Genomic DNA, 22,185 nt, shown 5'->3' with positions numbered 1-22,185 from the left:
CCACTGAGCCACCTTCCCAGCCCCATGAAAAGAATTTCTGATGTTCTCTTTTGCTGAGATTTTCAATGGGACTAATGAATCATGATGTCTCAGTGTAGCACTTTCCTTATAAGCTAGTTATCTCTAATAGTGAAAGTATTTCTATTTAAAAACTTTTTTTGTCAGTCATAGGGCCTGAAAAACTTTATAAAGTATTCACATCTAGTAGCAAATAGAGAAGCTGGAAGGAAAGTGATCAAATTCATATAGTACCATTAATACCAATTCATTCTTTTTTTCTTTTTCTTTTTTTGTTGTTGGTCGTGAGGCTTGAACTCTGGGCCTAGATGCTGTCCCTCAGTTCTTCAGCTCAAGGCTAGCATTCTACCACTTGAGCCACAGTGCCACTTTCAGTTTTCTGGTGGTTTATTGGAGATAAGAGTCTCAAGGACTTTCCTGCCTCGGCTGGCTTCCAAATGTGATCCTCAGATCTCAGCAGCCTGAGTAGCAGTCAGCACTTAGCCACTCTCTTATTTTCAAATGCTAGATTCTCAGTTTGGTTATCAGTCAATTCTCAAGATAATGGATGTTCTTGGTTAGAGGACACCACTTGTGTTAGTAGTTCAGACCTCTCCTCTGAAAGAGTTCAAGCCTCAGTACTGACACACCAATGAATTAATTAATTAATTTTAGTATTCTGGTGGTGGTGGTGTGTGTGTTTAAAATTTTCATTTTTTTTTCTGGTCATGGGGCTTGACTAATACCCTTGAGTCTCTTTGTACTCAAGGCTTGCACTCTACCACTTTGAGCCCACAGCCCCACTTCCATTTTTTTCTGAGTTTATTGGAAATAAGAGTCTCATAGACTTTCCTTCCCTGGGCTGGCTTCAAATTTCAGTCTCTTGAGTAGCTAGGATCATAGGTGTGAGCCACTGGCACCTGACTTATAATTTTCATTCTTAATCCAGAGATATCTGACTACTTTTAAGTCATCATAAGTCTTATTCTATTCTATGTAAAATATCAAAAGAAAAGAACTTTTAGAAGTCAAAGATCTGCTCCAAAGTTAAAGAGAAAGGGAGAACAGACAGAAAGGTTAATTATTATACCCATCTAACAACAGAGCCTCAACAGAGCCTCAAATCCCAGCACATGGAAGGCTGAGGCAGGAGAATGACAAGTTTAAGGCTGGTGCCTGGACACCCTAGGAAGACTTTTTTTTTAAACTAGAAAGGAAAAAAAAAGCCTCAAAAAGACTAATTAATGTGGAATAGTTCAAATGGCTACCATTTTTTTTTGGGGGGGGGGTCCAGTTGTAGGGCCTGCACTCTGGGCCTGGCGCTGTCCCTCAGCTCTTCAGCTTAAGGCTAGCACTGTACCACTTGAGCCACAGCACCACTTCTGGCTTTTTTCTTTTTGCTTATGTGGTGCTGAGGAATCGAACCCAGGGTCTCATGCATGAAGGCAAGCGCTCTACCACTGAGCCACCTTCCCAGCCCCTGGCTAACAATTTTTATCAGAAATTCCAAATCAGCTCTAAAATTCTTTGATTATAACCTAGAAAGTCTGAAAGATTACAAACCACTCATCAATCACTTAAGAAAATGAACACATAGCTGAGTGCTAGTGGCTCACGCCTGTAATCGTAGCTACTCAGAAGGCTGAGATCTAAGGATTGCAGTTCAAATCTAGCCCAGGCAAGAAGGTCCATGAGACTTGTAACTCCAACTAACCACCAGTGGCTCAAGTGGTAGAGTGCTCACCTTGAGCTGAAGAGCTGAGGGACAGCACCCAGGCCCAGAGTTCAAGCCTCATGACTAATAGAAAGAAAAAAAAAGAAAAGAAAATGAATACAAAGGAAAATTGAGCAGTAATAATTTCCTATATTTCAATTCTTTAGAATGATATCCTATATGTAGGACATAAAATAACTCTTATTCAAAACAAACAACTGCCTATGCCACTAAATAATTGACTAAATAAACAACTATACTTTGTGACTTAATAAACATTGTTCCACCCTTGTTGTATTGTGAAAATACTGTTTATTTCCTCGAAAATACTAAAATTATTATAATGGGGCAATAAAAGGAGCACTGATAAAAGTACAGGATCTGAGCTGGGAATGTAGCTTAGAGGTAGAGTGCTTGCCTAGCATGTATGAAGTCCTGGGTTCAATTCCCTAGTACCATATAAACAGAAAAAGCCAAAGTTGATACTGTGGCTCAAGTAGTGGAGTGTTACCCTTGAGCAAAAAAAGCTAAGGGACAGTGCCCAGGCCCTGAGTTCAAGCCCCAGGACTGGCAAAAAAAGAAAGAAAGAAAGAAAGAAAGAAAGAAAGAAAGAAAGAAAGAAAGAAAGAAAGAAAGAAAGAAAGAAAGAAAAAAGAATCCCTATAAACCATTCCTCAGAGACTAGGGAGGGGAGATTGTGGTTAACAGCTAGCTAGATGATCTATAGGAGGGCATATGCTATCTTTTAGCAGATCTAGTTATTAGAATGCATTCCAAGTGACATGCTTAAAAGAAACCCAATGACCGCCCCCCCCAAAAAATGCAGAAAGAAAAAGAAAAAAAAACCTACCCAGAAATGGTTTTGTGTTTACCATCTTCAAAGACTGTGAACTGACCTCCAGAACAAAGAAATACCAAGTAGATAATGTAATTTAATTCTCTTTCCTTAAGTCAACCTACAACATGCCATAAAGAAACTTAACAGAATAGCCTTTAAAATGTATCTTTCATACTCATGATGAAAGAATAATGACTTTAATAATGATCTCTATCTTTACCTAAATTAATATATATCTATAAAGTAGAAAAGCAATGTCTATTTCCTAAAATATAGGGTTAAAGCAATTTCTCACTTGGCAATACACATGCTAAAATAAATTGTCTTTGTTCACAGCTTTAGCCAAGCTAAGGGACTAATAAAATTAAATCAAAGCACAGTTTCATTTCCATAATTAAAAGAAAAGTAGTTAACTAAAGCAATTATTTAAATACTGGCTTACTACATAATTGACAGTCACTCTTCAAAATAGACTGCCATTTTAGATAACATAGACTCAAAATGCCCTATGTTTTGTATACAAATGTACACGTAAGATACAAATGTATTTAAGGTCCAAAAGGATAAAAGCATGGGCCAGGTGCAATGGTATCTGTCTGTAATCTCAGTACTGAAGCAGGAGGAAGCAGGAGGATATAGAGTTGGAGTCCAGTCTGGAAAACATAGGAAGACCTTGTATAGAAAAAAAAAACTGCACTCCTCTAAGGTCACAGTTGAGATGAAGAAAGTAGGCTACAGAGCAGAGGGGAGGATGGAGAAACCCATCACTGTGTTTGTCTGTTTCTGCACCTGTCTGAAACAGAAAAGCTTGTCCTTGGGGGGAGAACCATGCCAAAAATAAAACGAAACCCCAAACTCTAAGTATAGACGTAACAATAGTTATTTGTTCTTTTTAAAAGAAAAAACAAGGGTGTTTTAGCAGAAAATGATAGAGGCATTTGTCTAAGTATAAATTAGTATATACACACAAATACAATGTACTCCATAAAGGAATTTTTAATAAAGATAAGAAAGACTCCTGCATTCATAATTGTGTTCCAAAACAACACAGTTGAAGAATACTTTCTCTACTGAGATTTGATAAAGCCTAACCACACAACCCCTAAAAAATATTAAGCAAATTATTTATTGTTTATTATTAATCTTAAGGCAAGCAGTGAGGAACTACAGGGAAATATCTCAGTGCTTTATCAAGGGTTGAATCTGCATTTAAATTACTAGAAGAAAGCAAATCAACTTTCATCTCGGGAGGTCCTTCTGAAAATTAAAAGCAAAATTCTTAGCTACTATTAAGTGTCAATAATATTAGGCTTAGTATCTAGAGCACACCTGTTACAGCACCCAGGATGATCATTAGCATACCTTAGTTTCACCATTCATTCTAACACACACAGGCACACACACACCCATCCTTCAGCTCAATTTTGTATCAACATTATTTTGAGGAAGTTTGTAGATACTTTGTCAAGAGGAAGGAGTGGTAAATGAGATCTATGTCCCTAAGCACCTCAACTTCCCTGCAGAAAGCAGTTCCTTCAAAATATGATACAAAACACTTGTTCTGAATGGCACTGTCAATCTCTCTTATTTGCCAGTAATTCTCATGGACATAATAAAACACCAAAAAGCAACAGAGCACTTCATTTTATAGACCTTTTGGGTAAGAAAACATTAAGGACTGTACCAGCAAGCCGAGAGGCAATAAGATAGGTGCCTAAAGGCCATTTGCAATGAATGTATGTTCCCCCTCCCCCCCCACACATACTTGCATGTTTAGTAAAAGGGGAAGTTGAAAAATTTGAATGTTCAATCTTTAGAGATTCCAATCCAATTCTATAATTTGTTTTATTTTGTTGGTATGAGTTTGAACTCAGAATCTCGAGGAGGCATGCTTCTGTAGTAGAGACATACCTCTAGCTGTTTCGTGTGTGTGTCCTGGAGTTTGAACTCAGGGTCCCTTTGTGTGTGTGTGTGTGGGTCCGTGTGTGTGTATGTGGGTCCGTGTGTGTGTGTGTGTGTGTCCCCGTGTGTGTGTGTCCCCGTGTGTGTGTGTGTGTGTCCGTGTGTGTGTATGTGTGTGTGTGTCCGTGTGTGTGTGTCCGTGTGTGTGTGTGTGTGTGTCCTGGAGTTTGAACTCAGGGTCCCTTTGTTCAAGGCTAGCACTCTACCACTGAGCGACAGCTCTACTTCTACTTCCTGCTTTTTTTGTGTGTGATTAATTGGAGATAAGAGTCTTACTGGCTTTCCTGCCTGGGTTAGGTTGGAACCTTGATCCTCAGATCTCAGCCTCCAATGAGTAACTAGGATTATGGGTACTCAGTTACCTGGTTAATTTTAAGATAGGGTCTTGCTTCCTACCAGGGAGACTATCTGGACAGGATTGTGATTCTCCTATTTTAATCTCCATTACTGCTGGGATGACAGGTACACACCACCCCCATTAAACTTCTTTCCACTGATATGGATTCTTATGGATTTTTTTGGCCCTGGCTAGCCTGGAGCCACAATTCTTCCAGTCTCGGCCTCACACAAAGTTAGGATACAGGTACTACCACTATATGCAGTTATACATTGAGAAGGGGGCCTGAGACCTGCCCTTCTGCCTAGACCGGCCTCAACTCACAATTTTTCCATTCTCAGCCTCCCAAATAGCTTATCTTGTAAATTTTTGAAGGCAATGAAAGCTCTACTGAGCTAAATAATTCAGCTAATTTATACGGTAAGTTAATGGAGGAATAATGACCAGTAGTAAAGTTTCCAATTCCTCAATACCTTACAGCCTAAAGAGTTTCTATTGACTTTAAATTTTTTGTGTACCTATAATCAATAATCAACTCCTTAATCAATTATAATTCCATTTTTTCTGCCAGCTTCACCTAGCCCTCTTTTTTACATAACTCTTTCCAAGTAAACACTGAGTTTGATAGAAGACATTAACTATTTCAAATGTTAAGGAACTTTCCAAACTATTGTACCACATGCATTTAGAAAGATATTATTATTGTATGCATCTAGCTCAGGGAATTTCAAATGGCAGTTTTGGGTCCTTTTTCCTGGAATTTCTAGATGCTGTATAGCATCTTGCTGAATACAGATGATTCAACTCAAATACATCCCACTCTCCTCAGTATGATGTTTATAACCATTCTTATAATAATATTTTTATCATGTACTCTATCAGCAATTTTCCATGTATAGTCTGTGGGTCCCTGAGGAAAATAGAAGGTCAAACAGTTTTCCCAAAAAGGTATTAATGGCCTTTCACTGTGTTGCTATTTGCTGATAGTGTAAAAGCAATGATGGCTAAAACCACTGATGCCTTAGCAAGAACTAAGAACCAAACTAGCAAATGCTGTGTTCTTAACTGTCATATACTTGCAACCACAAAAGAAGAAACAACAGATTATTGCACTTGATGAGCTGGGGATGTGTATCAGAATAGGATTTGTCTAGTGTGCTGTACAAGGTCCAGAATTCCATCTCCTGCACCATAGGAAAAAAAATAACCTAACAAAACACCACCTCTAAAATATTATCCAAGTATGGTGATTCATGTCTTCAATTCCAGATATTGGGAAGCAGGAGCATGAGTTTAAAGCCAGTCTGGGTTACAGAATGAGATTATGATTCAGAGATAAGGAGGAAGAGAGAATCTTTTTACTGTATAAACATGATCGGTTCTGATATAATGAGATTAACTTTTGTTCTTCCTCAGTACCTGTCATTTTATTGTTTTTTTTTTTTTTTTTGCCTGTACTGGGGCTTGAACTAAAAGCCTGGACACTGTCCCTGAGCTTCTTTCACTCAAGGCTAGCACTGTACCACTTGAACCACAGCGCCACTTCTGGCTTTTTCTGTTTATGTGGTACTGAGGAGTCGAACCCAGGGCTTCATGCATGCTAGGCAAGCACTATACCACTAAGCCATATTCCCAGTCCTCATTCTACTATTCTTCATGACTAAATAGGATGTATGTACTCAGCACTTCTGCACATAGTAAAGCAAGCCTTGAGGAGAAGCACTTCTGACTGAGCTATGAACTAAACTAACTGCTATTGTTCATGAGTTCTATTTCTGGTCAACAACCAACTTAGAAAAATTATGGTTATAAGGTTTGGATATGTGACATTTTCTCAGAAATAAATAATGTATACTTCTCACTTCAAAGAAAACTGGAGTATTTGTAATAAAATTCAGGTTCTCAAGTGAAAATTAGAATAGAAGCTTATTTACATGTCTGCCATGATAAGCTTGAAAGCTTTTCAGTACTTAAACAAAAACAGACTTTCTGATGAAATCGGCAATGAGAGTGAAAACTTCATTTTCTGTGGATGTTCTGTAAGGAAATATGTCAATATATGTGAGGTTAGTAAACTCAGTAAATCCATAGTTTCTAAGTGACATTAGAAAATCACATGAGGGCTGGGAATGTGGCTTAGAGGTAGACTGCTTGCCTTGCATACATGAGGCCCTGGGTTCAATTCTTTACGACCACATAGGCAGAACAAGCTGGAAGTGGCGCTGTGGCTCAAGTGCCTTGCACGCATGAGGCCCTGGGTTCGATTCCTCACCACCACATAAGCAGAAAAAGCTGGAAATGGCACTGTGGCTCAAGAGTACTAACCTTGAGCTGAAGAGCTAAGGGACAGTACCCAGGCCCAGAGTTCAGGTCCCACAACCAACAGAAAAAAAAAAAAAAAAGGAAAGAAAATCACGTGTGAGTAAAAAACAAGACAGAGCAATGGATTTTAATGGACTACTTCACTTTATGATTTCATAATCCACAGCACAACTAACCTTTAAGAAACTTTTATTTGCTTTGGTATAATATCAAAACAGAAAGTCCAAAATTCTTTGAAAAATGGTTGCTAAAATACTTCTCCTCTCTTTTCCAACTACATATGTATGTGGCTGGATTTTCTTCTTTATAGAATTCATCAAAACAACAATACAGCATTTTTAATAAAGAGAAAATAAATTATCTTCTATCAAATCAGATTTAAAGAGATTTGTAAATTTGTAAATTAATGTAATTTTTCTTGTTTTTTTTTTTAATAGTTATTCTTTTTTTCCCCTCTCTGGTAGTACTGGGTTTGAACTCAGGATGTCAGACCTACTATGAAGCATGCTACCACCTGAAACAGACAGACAGATAGACAGATGGAAACACACACGTACATACATATACATACATATATCTACACATATACACACAGAATCCTTTTTGGATTATTTTTCAAATAGGGGCTGATGTTTTCACCAGCTTCGATTTTCCTTTTTCAAAAATGAACCTGTACATCAATATCAAAAGGTTTATGAGAATTACATGTGCATAAGGAACATCAAATATGTATTACAATACTGGGAACAATGTTTTCATTAGCATATCTACATACTGAACAAGAACTTGAAACACAGTAAAATCTAGGGAGCCTGTCATATTGTCACAGATGGCTCAACGCCTTTAGATTTTCTATTTTTTTCCTTCTGTACAGTAGAAAATAAAAAACGATGATGTAAGGAAATCTCAGCATTCTTCTCTTGCACAAAATGTAGTGAACGTTTTTTACTTACTGCTATAGAGGTGCAAAGTAAAAATTTAAAATATACTTGCAATTTAACATTTCAAACCATTCTATCCAAACAAAACATAGTTGGGCATGGGTGGGAAGGTGGTCATTTAAACAAAAGATGACTGACTAGCAAATCACACAAAAAAATTAAGAACTAGAGACAATAAGGAAAGTTGAACTTTCAAATAGCTAATGTTATTTGCTGGTACTACTAGCTGCTTGCAATTTAAACACATTCAGTAGCACTTGGGTTATGTGTAACTATTTATATTCTACTTTTTTATACCATGCAAAGCTTGTGTGTCTATGCTTCAGTTTGCAAACACACATATGCTTTGTATCATAACAACACACTGTAAAATTACCTCAGATATAGGCAGCTTAAAATCTTCTTTGCTGATCATTCTTTACGTCTAATTTAAAAATAAAGCAAAACATGCAGACCTAAGCATAATCCCACAAGAACACAATTAAATGTCTAGCTAGAGTAATAAGTCATTTGAAAACTATTCAAAAAATTTTAAATAATTCACAAATTAATATTTGTTTAGTAATTCATAATACAACAGAAGTTAATTATTTCCTAAGATAGTTCAGCATAATGTCTGACAAACAATGGGCATCTTAGATAGTGTAGTCAGGACTTAGCACAAAGCCAATGTGGAAATTTGACAGAGCTGTTTCCCTAAGTACCTGCTGGGTGCATTAGCAGGAACTCAGGCTGGTTTACTGGAAGACATAGTGAAGTCTTATTTCAGATGGCAGGAATTTTGCCATCAGAAAGTTCCATCAACATGAGATCATTCTCAAACTATAAGTTTTTATCTTTTCTAAATTTAATGCCAGCCAGGAAATCTTTCAAAATACAAGGACTGATGAAAGAAAAAAAAAAAGACTACCATAGGTAGTGTCCTACAGTTGGAACAACTTGATGTGGTTGGTGGAGGACTGAGAGCATTATGTTTTCTTTCAACTGTAGCAGTCACAATTCAAAAGATAAGACATTTAAAAATAATCCAGAGGGCTGGGAAGGTGGCTCAGTGGTAGAGTGCTTGCCTTGCATGCATGAGGCCTTGGGTTCAATTCCTCAGCACCACATAAGCAGAAAAAGCTGGAAGTGGTGCTGTGGCTCAAGTGGTAGAGTGCTAGCCTTGAGCTGAAAAGCTCAGGGACAACACCCAGGCCAAGTTCAGGGCCTACAACTGATTTTAAAAAAAATCTAGACAATAAAGTTCTGAAATGGGAGACTTAACTCATTAACATCAATACTGAAGGTGAGGAACATAAACTTATTCCTTTGGTCCTCTCCCATCTCAGCAGGAAGACAGGAAGGTCCTCACTTTATTGATAAGGCACTCTAAAGCTCTGATGGACAGAGTCTTTAAGTGACAGAGCTGTTTTATTTTTAAATTTTTAAAAAACTGTTATTATAAAGGTGATGTGCAGAGAGGCTACAGTTCCATGTCAGATAAAGACAGAGCTATTTGGAAGTACGATTCGAATCTATACTTGTTCCTCTCTTCCATTCTAGAGCTCTGAACCACCAAGCACAAATTTTCTATAAATATCTGCATTTGTCCAGAATTACATTCTAGAAAATTTCAGATGAATTATGCCCAAAATTAGGATGAAAATGTAGGGATTAATAATGTATGGGACCTAACAGCATGGATTTCTAACTAGTACAACTCAGTATGTTTTCATTTTTGTCACATTATTCCTAGAAATCTTGTAATAGTTGTAAGATAATCACATTGTACTTCAAGTAATATGCTCTATTAATATAGCAGGTAATATTCCTCAGTTACACATTTGTATGATTTTTTTTTTTGCCAGTCCTGGGGCTTGAACTCAGGGTCTGGGCCCTGTCCCTGAGCTTCTTTTGCTCAAGGCTAGCACTCTATCACTTGAGCCACAACACCACTTCCAGCTTTTTTTGTTTTTGTTTGTTTATATGGTAGTAAGGAATTGAACCCAGGGCTTCATGCATGCTAGGCAAGCACTCTGCCACTAAGCCACATTCCCAGGCCCTAACTAACTTATTTAAGGACCATAACAATCCTAAGGAGCAGGTGCTATTACCAACTCCTTAACAGTAGGGAGACCAAGGAACAGAAACCTTCATTTTTCCCCAAGTGGACACTGCCTATAAAAGTTAGATAGGCTTTATAAGAAAATACACCAGCAACTGCTTATTGTAACTAAGTTTTCTAATCATTTAATAGAAAATTCTTACCTCTGGCTTGCTAAGGCTAGATGAAACCAAGGAACCAGATCCCACGTCTAAATCCCATTGCTTTTTACCATGATCCTCAGCATCCAAGGCAGCGATACGTCCATCTAAAGTGCTGATAATTACTAGTGACCTGTAAATTGGAGAAGGAATAGGACAAAATTAAAAAGATCGCTAAGATATTATGTACTGATTCCACATATTTTAAAGAAAACTAGCCCCTATGAAGACCCCTATTGTATTAGGGGCTATTGTCTATCCTTAGGGCAGGGCAATTTCAATAAGTTTATCTATTCAAGTCACTCATGAAAGCTTCAAGATTCCTAGGTTTTTTGTTTTCTCTCTTTCTCTCTCTCTCTTTCTTTCTCTCTTTCTTTCTTTTCTTCCTTCCTTTTTTGTTGTACTGGGAAAAGCTTGATCTTGCACTTGTTAGGCAAGTACTTTGCCACTAAGCTACATCCTAGCCCCAGATTCCTAGGTCACCTCTCCTTCCATGCAATAATCACAAGGAACTCAGCATCCCCATCTGACCTCTTCTTCCCCTTCCTGGTGAAAGCCTCCCTTTGAAACACAGACCCACCGCAGACCCACTTCCTCTTCTAGAAACCAGATTTTCCCAGGGGTTTTGCTTCCCTACAGAAGAAAACTTCCACTCATAACCCATTGATCCCTGGGTTCAGTGCACTGTTTATCTCCTGGACCATTTTCTTTCTTTTTTCCCTCAAAACACCGAGGATCAGACAGTTCCAGCCATTACCCCTCCTAGAAGTTGCATGCTTCCATTCCTGGAAAATTTGACCTGCTTGTGACGGTCACTGCCTTACATACTCTTGCCTCAGTTCTCTGGGTTTTCACTATCAGTCTACCTTGCCTCAATCACTCCTGTGGTCAGCCTGTAGACTTTGTCATTACCAATAGCAAATGCCGTCCTCAGGTATAATTTACAAAAGTCTTCTTCCTAGCTCATCTCCTCTACTTCCCCGACTCCAGCAAACTTTTAATTCTACCAGAAGCTATAAGCTGGATTCTAAGACCTATCTTCACAATTCTCATGTCCTCACTTCAGAGACAGAGAGAGAGAGAGAGACAGATAGAGAGAGAGACAGAGAGAGAGCGTGCACAGGTGCAGATACTGGGACTTGAATTCAGGGCTTGCTTTTTTGCTCAAGGTTGGCACTCTACCACTGAAGCCGAATCTTCAATTCTGGTTTTTGGCTGGTTAACTGGAAATAAGAATCTCATGGACTTTTCTGCCCAGGCTGGCTTTGAATTGTAACCCTCAGATTTCAGCCTCCTGAGTAGCTACAATTATAGGCTTGAGCCACTGGTAGCCAGTTTCATTTGTTTGTTATCCAATTTTAAGAGCAGAGCTCTTCATCTTAAGCACAACTCCGTGTGCATCCCCAACTTCCTGTGTGTTCCCTGTCTCTCTCTGTCTCTGTCTCTGTCATTCTCTGTCTCTCTCTGTCTCTCTCTCTCTCACATGTCACACTCACTTGAATGGCAGAACATCAACCCTGGTCAGACATTTCTCCATGATCTCATTTCTTGTAGCCCAATGTAGCTGGAGAAAAATGTTAACTGCTGACTGATCTCATTTTACTCATGACCACTAACCTGGAAAAGGCTAACAGTGATGCTCAACAATTGGAACCAATGAACCAGGTTAATTACTCATTGCTCCTCTCTCCTCAACCTTGTGATACCAGCTCCTCCAAGCTCTGGAATGTCAGTGACTGTGCTTTCCAATTTACTGAGGAAAGCAGAAAAAATCATAAGAGCTTGCTTTCTACCACATCTACCCACTTACCAGCAACTGGAACCATGAACTCTTCTCCCTCTTGTGAGTGCTAGTAAACTGTCCTATAGTCTTATCCACTACTAACACCTCTGCTGAAGTAACAGAGCTCTCTCTCCTTCATGTACATATGAAGAACAACTCCTGTAAATGTCTCCTCTTGCTCCCACATCTTCAGCTATTCTCTTGCCTAAAGCATTTCTAGCAACATTTGCTATAGATTGAATGCCACTCCCCTGAGTGACAGTATGAAGCTGAATGTCGGAAAGTGATTAGTTAAGGAAGGTAAAGCCCTCATAATAGTAGTGTCCTCTAAAATGACCCAGCCAGATAGGTGTGATGGTGCCCATCTATAATCCCAACTAGGTAAGAGGATTATTGTCCAAAGTGGCTTGGACAAACTTGAGAGATTCTATATGAAAAACTAAAGCAAAAAGGGCTGGAGGGCTGGGTGCTGGTTGCTCATGCCTATAATCTTAGCTACTCAGGAGGCTGAGATCATGTTTCAAAGGCAACTCCTGGCAGGAAAACCCATGAGACTTTTATCTTCAATTAACAACCAAAAAAGCAGGAAGTAGAGCTGTTGCTCAAGTGGTGGAGTATTAGCCTTGGACAGCTCCCAGTCTTGGAGTTCACGCCCAGGAGTGGCACAATTAAAAAAAAAAAAAAGAATTGGAGGTTTAGCTCAAATGGTACAATGCTTGCCTAGCAAACCTAAAGCCTTGAGTTCAAATCCAGTATTACCAAAAGTAGGGGGAGGGGGGAAGAGGGGACAAGACAGAAAGTCTTTTCCTTTTCTACCGCCTGAGGACACAGATAGACCTGTGAGAAGTGGGTCCTCACCAAACATAATAAATCAGCAGGTACTTTGATCTTTGTCTTTCCAGCCTCTGGAACTGGAGGAAATAAATTTCTCTTGTTTTTAAGGCTCCTAATCTATATTATTGTATTATAGCAACTTAAATTTTTTTTAAAGCATTCAAATTTGCTACCATTTTCCTTAAAAACCAAATCAGAGGGGCCAGATGTTCAAATCTGTAATTTCAGGACTTGGGAGGCTCAGGCAGGAGGTTTATGAGTTTGAAACTAAGTCCTTGTTAAAAACAACAAAATAAAGCTAGGCACCAATGGCTCATGCCTTGTAATCCTAGCTAGGATCTAAGTCACAGTTCAAAGCCTGCCTGAGCAGGAAAGTCTGTACATTGTCATCTCCAATTAAGTACAACAACAACAAAAAAAGCTGGAAGAGCTGTAGTTCAAGTTGTAGAGTGCCAGCCTTGAGTAAAAAAGCTCAGGGATAGGACCCAGTCCCTGAGATGAGCAAGAAAGAAAGAAAGGAAAGAGAGAGAGAAAGAAAGAGAGAGAGAAAGAGAGAGAGAGGGAGGGAGGGAAGGAAGGAAGGAAGGAAGGAAAGAAGGAAGGAAGGAAGGAAGGAAGGAAGGGGAAGAGATAGAGACAGAAAAAGAAAGAAAGGAAGAAAGAAAGAAAGAAAAAGAAAGCAAGCATTACAGACAGACAACAACAAATATTCCATTAATAAAAACAAAAAACCTAGATCAAACTCCTCTCCTGCCTCTAGCTTCTAAACTTGCTTATCTTTGCAACAAAACTTCTTTGAAAGGTTGCTACATATTTCATGTCTCCAAATCCTCTCCTCTTTTATCTGGAACTGTTTTATAATCAAGTCCCCCCCTACTGAAAATTCCCTTGGAATTGCTAATGACCTTCACAGTGACAGTTCCTGAGAGTCAAGGCTCAGATCTCAGTTTCCTTGACCATTAGCAGCACTTGACTGGATACATCTCTATTCCATGAAACATTCTTTATATGGTTTCCAGGACATCCTGCTCTCCTCACATATTTCATGTCTTTCTTTTCTTTTCATTCCTTTCCTTTCCCTTCTTTTTCCTAGCTCAATTTATTCACAGTTCTATTTTCTAGTTACTCTTCAGCTTTCTTCTCTCTTAAAATAGTATCTACCTATGGTGTTAACTTTTTTTGGTGATCTCATCCAGTCTCAGAGCTTTAAATACATCTATATGATAACAATTCCCAAAATTCTATCTGTGGTTCCAACTTTCTCCTCTGAAGTCTGGACATACATGTCTAGCTATCCCCCACATTGAGGCTGTCCACCTCAAAGTTCACATATCCAGAATCAATACCTCCTAGGGATCCCTCAATTCTTCAAACATATGGCATGATTCTCCCTTAGTGTCTTTTCAGGCTGGTACATGTACTCTGACAAGAGTAGTGTCTCCATAAATTACATGGTGAATGAATGAGTATTGGTTCTTAGAATCTATGAGGTTTATTTTCCTACTTTAAAGATCAGGCAAATTCCAAAAGTGTATAGTTATGTTCCTATTTAGGATTACAACTTTATCGCTTCTGTTACACTTGATGTACAATGTATATAAATTCAAAGTAAACTCATAAATTCACAAAACAATCAGTTTAATTACAGAAAATAATAATAGTGCTTTTTGACTTGGAAGAAGGCATACTGAACAACTCATTGAGCAAAAACACCCCCTGTCGGTTGTGGGGCCTGAACTCTGGGCCTAGGCACTGTCCCTCAGCTCTTGAGCTCAAGGCTAGAGCTCTACCACTTGAGCCACAGCACCACTTCCAGCTTCTTCTGCTTATATGGTGGTGAGGTATCGAATCCAGGGCCTCATGCATGCAAGGGAAGCACTGTACCACTGAGCTACCTTCCTAGCCCTGACCAACCACTTTTGACAGTTGGATTTCTTACTTCTGCCTTGCTTTAGTTTAGAAGGGAATTTGTTTGGATGATTCCACAGCAAGCACCATTGCAAATCTTTCCAGCTAGTCTCAAGGAATGTTATCAGTGATTCCGATCTGCCAGGTCCATTCCCCTCACAAACTTCCTTGCAGTAGTCACGCAGGAGCCATCTCCTCACTAGGAACATTCATTCTTCCCTGCTTCCTGTAAGACCAGCTCCTCACAGATCCCCACCTGTCATCCTCATCATCCAACAAGCAGTACCAAGAGGAACTGCAAAGCCAAAGCCCACAGACCAATCTCTCCTTGTGAGCCCCTCATCTACACAGCTTTGAAGTTTACCATCCCTGTCTAGCTAGTAGCTCCAGCAGGATCTACCTTTATAACAAACTATTAGAAAAGTTAACTTCTAATCCACAAACTCTTCCTTATACTTTTTTTCTCCATTTACAGCATAACCATTTGTTTTGTTGCCTAACATTTAAATCAAATATCTACTTTACTTACTTCCTAATTTAAAAATACACTTTTTCTGAAGCTGCTCTTTAAACTGTTTTTCTCCTTTACTACAACTCCTCTAGCTTAGGACAGATTCTCATTTAAAAGGCTCTCTGACATATTTTCCTGCCTCATGTCTTTTTCTTCTTCATTCTTTCAACCATTTTGTTTCTATAGAAAGTTCTGATAAACTTGTGAAATTCTCTTGTGTCCACTGAGAGTGCACAATGGTTGAAAATGGGAAGTAAAATTTTTCACAATTGTGATTCAGTGGACTTTATTAATCTCATTTTCTGCATCTTTTGCCAACCCAGTATCCTTTCTCAGACCCAGACCCAGACCCAGACAGACATACAGACAGACAGACAGACACACACACACACACACTTCTAACTTTTCAACAAAGTTCCTTTGTTCATCTACATTTTGCCCTATTCTTAAAACATTTCATTTACCAAATAAACATTGCTTATAATACATTCTTCATCTTTGCAGGAGATACTTTTAAGATCACCTATCGGGCTGGGAAGGTGGCTCAGTGGTAGAGCGCTTGCCTTGCATGCCTGAGGTCCTGGGTTCGATTCCTCAGCACCACATAAGCAAAAAGAAAAAAGCCGGAAGTGGTGCTGTGGCTCAAGTGGTAGAGCGCTAGCCTTGAGCTGAAGAGCTGAGGGACAGCGCCCAGGCCCAGAGTTCAGGCCCCACAACCGGAGCCCCCCCCCCAAAAAAAGATCACCTATCTAAATATTAATGAATTCTAAAATTATTACCTAAAGCTTGATATAATTCTTGTTCAAAGCTTGACTTTAGGTTTTTGTTTTATTGATTTATATATTTTTTTTAATTTTAATTTTTTTTTTTTTTTTGTGGTTGGGCATGGGGCTTGAACTCGGCCTGAGTACTGTCTCTCAGCTCTTCAGCTCAAGGTGAGCACTCTACTACTTGAGCCACAGCACCACTTCTGGTTTTCTGGTGGTTAATTGGAGATAATCCCACAGACTTTCCTTGCCTGGGCTGGCTTTGAACTACAATCCTCATATCTCAGCCTCTTGTGTAGCTAGGATTTTAGGCGTGAATCACTGGCGCCCAGCTTGATTTATTTTTTATTTTTTTTTACTGTAAAGATGCTGTGTAGTGGGGTTACAGTTGCATGAGTAAGGTAATGAGTACATTTCTTGTCCAACCTTGTTACCCACTCTTTTATTGTTCTCCCCATATCCCTTCTCTCCCTCACTCCCTTCTCCCCCTCAAAGTTGTTAAGTTCATTTCCAACATAGTGTCTTGTGAGTATCGTTATTGCAATGGGTTATCCTTTGTCATTCTTTTAATATTTTGTTATTTCCCTTCCCTTCCCCAAATCAGATAAATATACACAAGATACAAGGTACCAGAATCAAAGAGAGTGATTGCCAGGGATAAACCAATTGAAAAAGAAAAATGGAATAGGATAAGAAGAAAAAAATAGATACAGTACATTGGTGACAACAAGGTCAACAACCAAAAAAAAAAAAAAAGACCTGTTGTTTCCATGTCTTGGAGTTCATTTCAATTAGCATCATTTTGAATGGTCATATGTACATAGCTATTGAGCTATTATGATTATCTACCAGGACTATCCTAAGCATATACTAATTATAACAAATGAGGGAAATCATAGAGTCTATGTTTCTTTGTGTCTGGCTGGCTTACTTTACTTAATATGATTTTTTTCCAAGTCCTTCCATTTCCTTATGAAAGGGGTGATGTCACTCTTTTTGACAGAAGCACAAAATTCCATAGAGTATTTATACCACATTTTCTTGATCTATTTATCTATTGAGAGACATCTGGATTGGATCCATATCTTAGCTATAGTAAATAATGCTGCAATGAACATAGTTGTGTTGGTAGCTTTAGTGTGGCCTAGCTTATGGTCATTTGGATAAATGCCGAGGAGTAGGATTGTTGGATCATAGGGGAGTTCTTTGTTTATTTAGTCTTTTGAGGAACCTTCATACTGCCTTCCAGAGTGGTTGGACCAGCTTACATTCCCACCAACAGTGTAGTAATGTTCCTTTCTGGCCACATCCCAGTTAGCATGTTATTATTTGTTTTCTTCATAATAGCAATTCTAACTGGTTTGAGGTAGAATCTCAATGTAGTTTTGATTTGCATTTCTTTTATGGCCAGTGATGCTGAACATTTATTTATATATATTTTTTGTGTGTGTGCCAGTCCTGGGTTTTGAATTCAGGGCCTAGGTTCTGTTCCTGAGCTTTACTGCTCAAGGACAGTACCCTACCACTTGAGCCACAGCTCTACTACTGGTTTTTTGGTGGTTAATTGGAGATAAGTCTTATAAACTTTCCTAGCCCAGGCTGGCTTTGAACCATGGTCCTCAGATTTCAGCTTCCTGAGTAGCTAGGATTACAGGCATGAGCCACAGGCACCCAGCAGAAACTTAAAACCGGCCTTCTTATTAAACATTCAAACCCATGACATCATTTTTAGAATGCTGACAGTCTCATGAATCCTCACTGTATGTCAGGTATTCCCCTTTGCAGATCCACAGAAGTCCAGGAGCTCTGACTTAGGAACTACTGCTCTGTGACCTGACTCGGAGGATGCCATTGCCTGTACTATCCTTAACATTTTTTACATTAGGGATTCTATCTCTTCCCTTTAGTAGTACTTAGAAGATACATGTTATCCATTGTAGATAATTGCTCTTCAACAAAATTATCTTCTTATCAGACATGGAACTTCTCCAGAAAAAAACATAGCCCATTACAAGTATTAACAGCACTTAGCTTCTAATAAAATACAATAAATATTTACTGAATGAGCAACTGTGGTAAGACAGATTATTAGCCACATAAAACAAAAAAAAGAGACTGAGAAAGATATGAAAAGATGTGACTTGCCTAAGATCATACACCAGGAAAGAATGAATAGGAATGGGAATGCATGATTCTTAACACTATTGTAAGTTTGCCTTAGTGACTATATTAATATACTATATTAACATATTATGAAACATTTAATTCCTTTCAGGAAATTCATCAAAGTGTCATTTATCTTGTAATTGCTCTCATTATGCCCCTAATTGAGCAGAAATGACTGTATGCCAAACGGATACGTAATTTTTATAGAACTGTTTATTTTGACTTAAGTGACCCAGAACACCTACCTACTTAGTTATATTTATTCAATTCCAGTAAATATATGCTAAATCTCTTCATAAAGTAATATTAATAAAGGTCCCTATCCTATAGAAATGTCTCATGTGAAAGAAAAGTGATTAGAGAACATCATCTAAATTGAATACTTTATTATTTAATAGCTGCTTATTTAAAAAATTTCACATTTCTTTCCTTGGGGAAAACATTTTATAGAGTGAAAATGTGATTTGTTTGAATCTGATGTTAGAGAAAGAAAAAGAAAGAAAAAGAAGGGGGGACAGTGGAAGAAAAGGAGAGGGAGGGAGAATGTGTGCGTGTGTGTTTGGTGTAGAATCCTCTACCCAATCAGATGCTTCCACTGAAGGAAGCATATTTTCATTTTAAAACAAACCAGTACGAATTAGATTTTACTTCCTCATCCTTACTTATTAAATTTCAAAACAAACTCCTATATTTAAACATACAAGACACGACATGCCTCAAATTAAAACAAATAATAGTGCCCCAAATTGCCAACTATAGTTAAAAAAAATCACTTTGACATATCAACTAGATCTTAAAGAAACACAATCTAATTTTTCAATGTTATAGGATCACATGAGCATGACATACCCTTTTCCTGGTAGATTAAAACATTTTTGAGACATAATAATCCAAGCACTAGAGAGACTGAGACAGGAAGACTGTGAGTTTGAAGACAGTCTAGGCTACAAAGTGAATTTGAAGCTAGCCTGGGCTACATAGTAAGAATCTGTCTAAAACTACATAATAAAGCAACAACAAATTAGAAGCACTTCTACTTTATTCTGTGAAAAAAAATTTAATCTCTATAATTTTATAAGCAGAATGTGATTTTTTGAAAACCCACATTTCATTGGCTCTCTTCATGTAAAGTTTTGTAATTTACAAGTCTATTGGGGGGTGGAGGGAGGAATCCTGAGGATTGAATCTAGGGCCTCTTGATAGTAATAACATGGTTTACCACTGATCTACATTCATAATCCCTTTCTATGCTTTAAAATAATTTATAATATTTATAATTAACATGTATAAGTAGGTCCTCCCTAGTAAAAAAAAAACAAAAACAAAAAAACAAAGCAGGTGAAGTTGCCAGGCAATACTTAGGGAATGAAAAGCCACGGTAACTAATAAAGACAGGTCCTTCTGTAAAACCTAATAGCACACAGAGCTGAGAACAAATAAAGAGAAGTCTAGTCTCTTTCATATATACAGAGTCTAGGTATCAATTAAAGCCAATTGTAGAGAGGAACATATTCTACTACTGGCCCAAAGCATTTGTTTTCACTTTTAACTTCTTTGAAAATTATGTATAAATTCTTCTTTAAATGTGATTTATAGTTAACCTGAATAGATTAGCTTCCTGCCAACATTATGTTGAGATGCTATGTTATTCAGTGTTCCTGGCAGTTAAAAGCAACAAATAATTAATTATAAACTTGAAATTCTGAGGAATTTGGTGATTTCTCTCCTACGTTTCCCATTATTTCAGTTTGTAAAAGGACAGAAAAAAAGTAAAGAAGAGCTGGGCATCAGTGCCTCACGCCTGTAATCCTAGCTACTCAGGAGACTGAGATCTGAGGATCATGGTTCAAAGCCAGTCTGGGCAAGAAAGTTGGTGAGACTCATCTCCAGTAAACCACTAGAAAACTGGAAGTGGCTCTGTGGCTCAAGTGATAGAGCTCTTGCCTTAAGCTGAAGAGTGCAGGGACAGCGCCCAAGCCCAGAGTTCAAGCCCCAAGACGGACAAAAAATAAAGATGAATTAAATTATATTTGTAAAGTATTTTCATGTTGTCTCATTTAATCCAAATATTCAGTTTACAGATGTACAAACTGAAGAAGCATCAGAGAGAAATGTCAAATTTAGTGATACTTTTGTTAGAGAATTAGAGACTATAGACAAAGGAATGCAAATGCATGTGATATATAAGATAAAACCCTTTCTTTACAATTTCTGAGGTTGTCAGAATGTCCTTAACATGAGATACCAAGTTCACTATGTGAAACCCAAGTAATAGTTTGCAATTTGCTATTTGTATTGGAGCTGGAAAACTACTAACATTAATTATACCAGTATCCAGAAAACCTGGTGAGATGAGATTAAAGCTTTCTTCCAAACTTTTTATATATTAGCTATCACACTTAAATTTCAACATACATAATGTTTAACACAAGTTTGCTACTAGAAAAGCAAATTTATTTTAGCTACTCTTTTGACAAAAGTTTATTCACTCAATCACATGCTTGAAATTCATTGAATACTCTGAATGAAACCAATGAACCACAGGAAATTCTACTGATTTCTTGATTTATTAATTTAATAATGCTGGGGATTGAACCTAGGTGCTGTGTATACTAAGAGAGCATTCTATTGCTTGAAGTACACCTCTAGCCTTCTGTTTGATTTTGTGTTTGAAACAAAGGTTTCACATCTACCTTTGCTGGGATTGGTCTCAAACTCTTGAGCTTGCAGTTTTCCTCCCTAGTGCTGGAACTGGAATTATAGGTATGAATTACCATAATCTGTTCAAGAGCAAGAAATACTACTAGAGAAATGAATTAGAGTCTCCTATCTTACTTTTTGAGCATCAAAAGGCAATGTGTGAAAATGTAGGTTTGAATTCCTCACCTCCCTCCTTTTAACAATTTTGCATGTACCATAGTTCTACACAGCTGTTTGTAATAAACGCTTGGTTAATTCTGTCCCCCCAATTCTTGAAATAAACAGGATACTTGTCTATTATTATGGGACAGCTATTTCCTGGGCTTTGTTTTTAAAGAGCCCTTAGAAAAATATTTTATAAACTTGGCATATTTACCTTTTATCATTTGTTGATTATCAAATTCCTCACCCAAGGTTTTATACTATCATAACATCACACTTCCAGGCAGACTGCTTGCCATGTACATCTTCTCCAACTACCTTTGCCTATTCCTGTCATTTTTAATCTACTCCTCCTCACAGAGATGGTCACTGTCTTTAAAATTGCCTCCAATCCAAGAAGAAAGAAGGGATGAGACAGAGGACTGACACTTTAACCTTTTGTACATTATCTCTGTAGCTCTATTAAAATTCTTGTTTAATTGTGCTCACTACTGAATCTTTCTTTCTACTACATTCCCAACACTCCAGGCTTCTTCTTATACCTCCAACCTAGCCAGCAGTATTTCTGTTTTTGATTTTGGTGCAAAGACTTCCCTAAAAGTAAGGAATTTCCTTTTTTTCTCATGGATGTCTTTTTTTCTCTCTCTCTCACCTTCAAATATATACTCAGACCTCCCCTCCAGCCGCACTCACTCATTTCAGCTTCTACCAGATGTCTCCCTCTGGATGACCTGTTTGTACTACAGGTAATCAGGCCCAACACCAACTTCTTACCTTTTCTTCCCCGCTCCTCTAAACTTCTTGATCTTCCTACCTGTGCTGTCATCTTCTGGCCATCCAGTGTCAATCTTTTAGACAGAGGTGCCAAAGAACAATCAACTCATTTGCCAGGAACCAAGACTTTGCCTGAAATATTTCTCAGATCTGTCCTGTTTCATACCATGTAAAAATGAACTGCTCTTATACTTCCCTTCTGTAATTCTTTTTTTTTTTTTTTTT

At 38.1% G+C, this 22,185-nt stretch overlaps 1 protein-coding gene across 1 annotated transcript in view; it reads right to left on the bottom strand.

The window, feature by feature from the left end:
* The window catches only part of Eif2ak3 (eukaryotic translation initiation factor 2-alpha kinase 3), a gene marked incomplete at its 5' end in the record, with an annotated part of 55,818 nt that extends 45,301 nt beyond the window's left edge, over positions 1 to 10,517 (bottom strand). Inside the window, one exon of the mRNA XM_013035521.1 lies at positions 10,359 to 10,517. Within this exon, the coding sequence (XP_012890975.1) occupies positions 10,359 to 10,517 (159 nt within the window). The remainder of the gene's footprint in view (positions 1 to 10,358) is intronic.
* Between the last annotated feature and the right edge of the window lie 11,668 nt (positions 10,518 to 22,185).

Source organism: Dipodomys ordii, unplaced genomic scaffold (assembly GCF_000151885.1).
Source record: "Dipodomys ordii isolate 6190 unplaced genomic scaffold, Dord_2.0 Scaffold214, whole genome shotgun sequence".
Classification (NCBI taxonomy): domain Eukaryota; kingdom Metazoa; phylum Chordata; class Mammalia; order Rodentia; family Heteromyidae; genus Dipodomys; species Dipodomys ordii.
The sequence above is the reverse complement of the archived record's forward strand: the minus strand, read 5'-3'. Positions and strand labels throughout refer to the sequence as shown.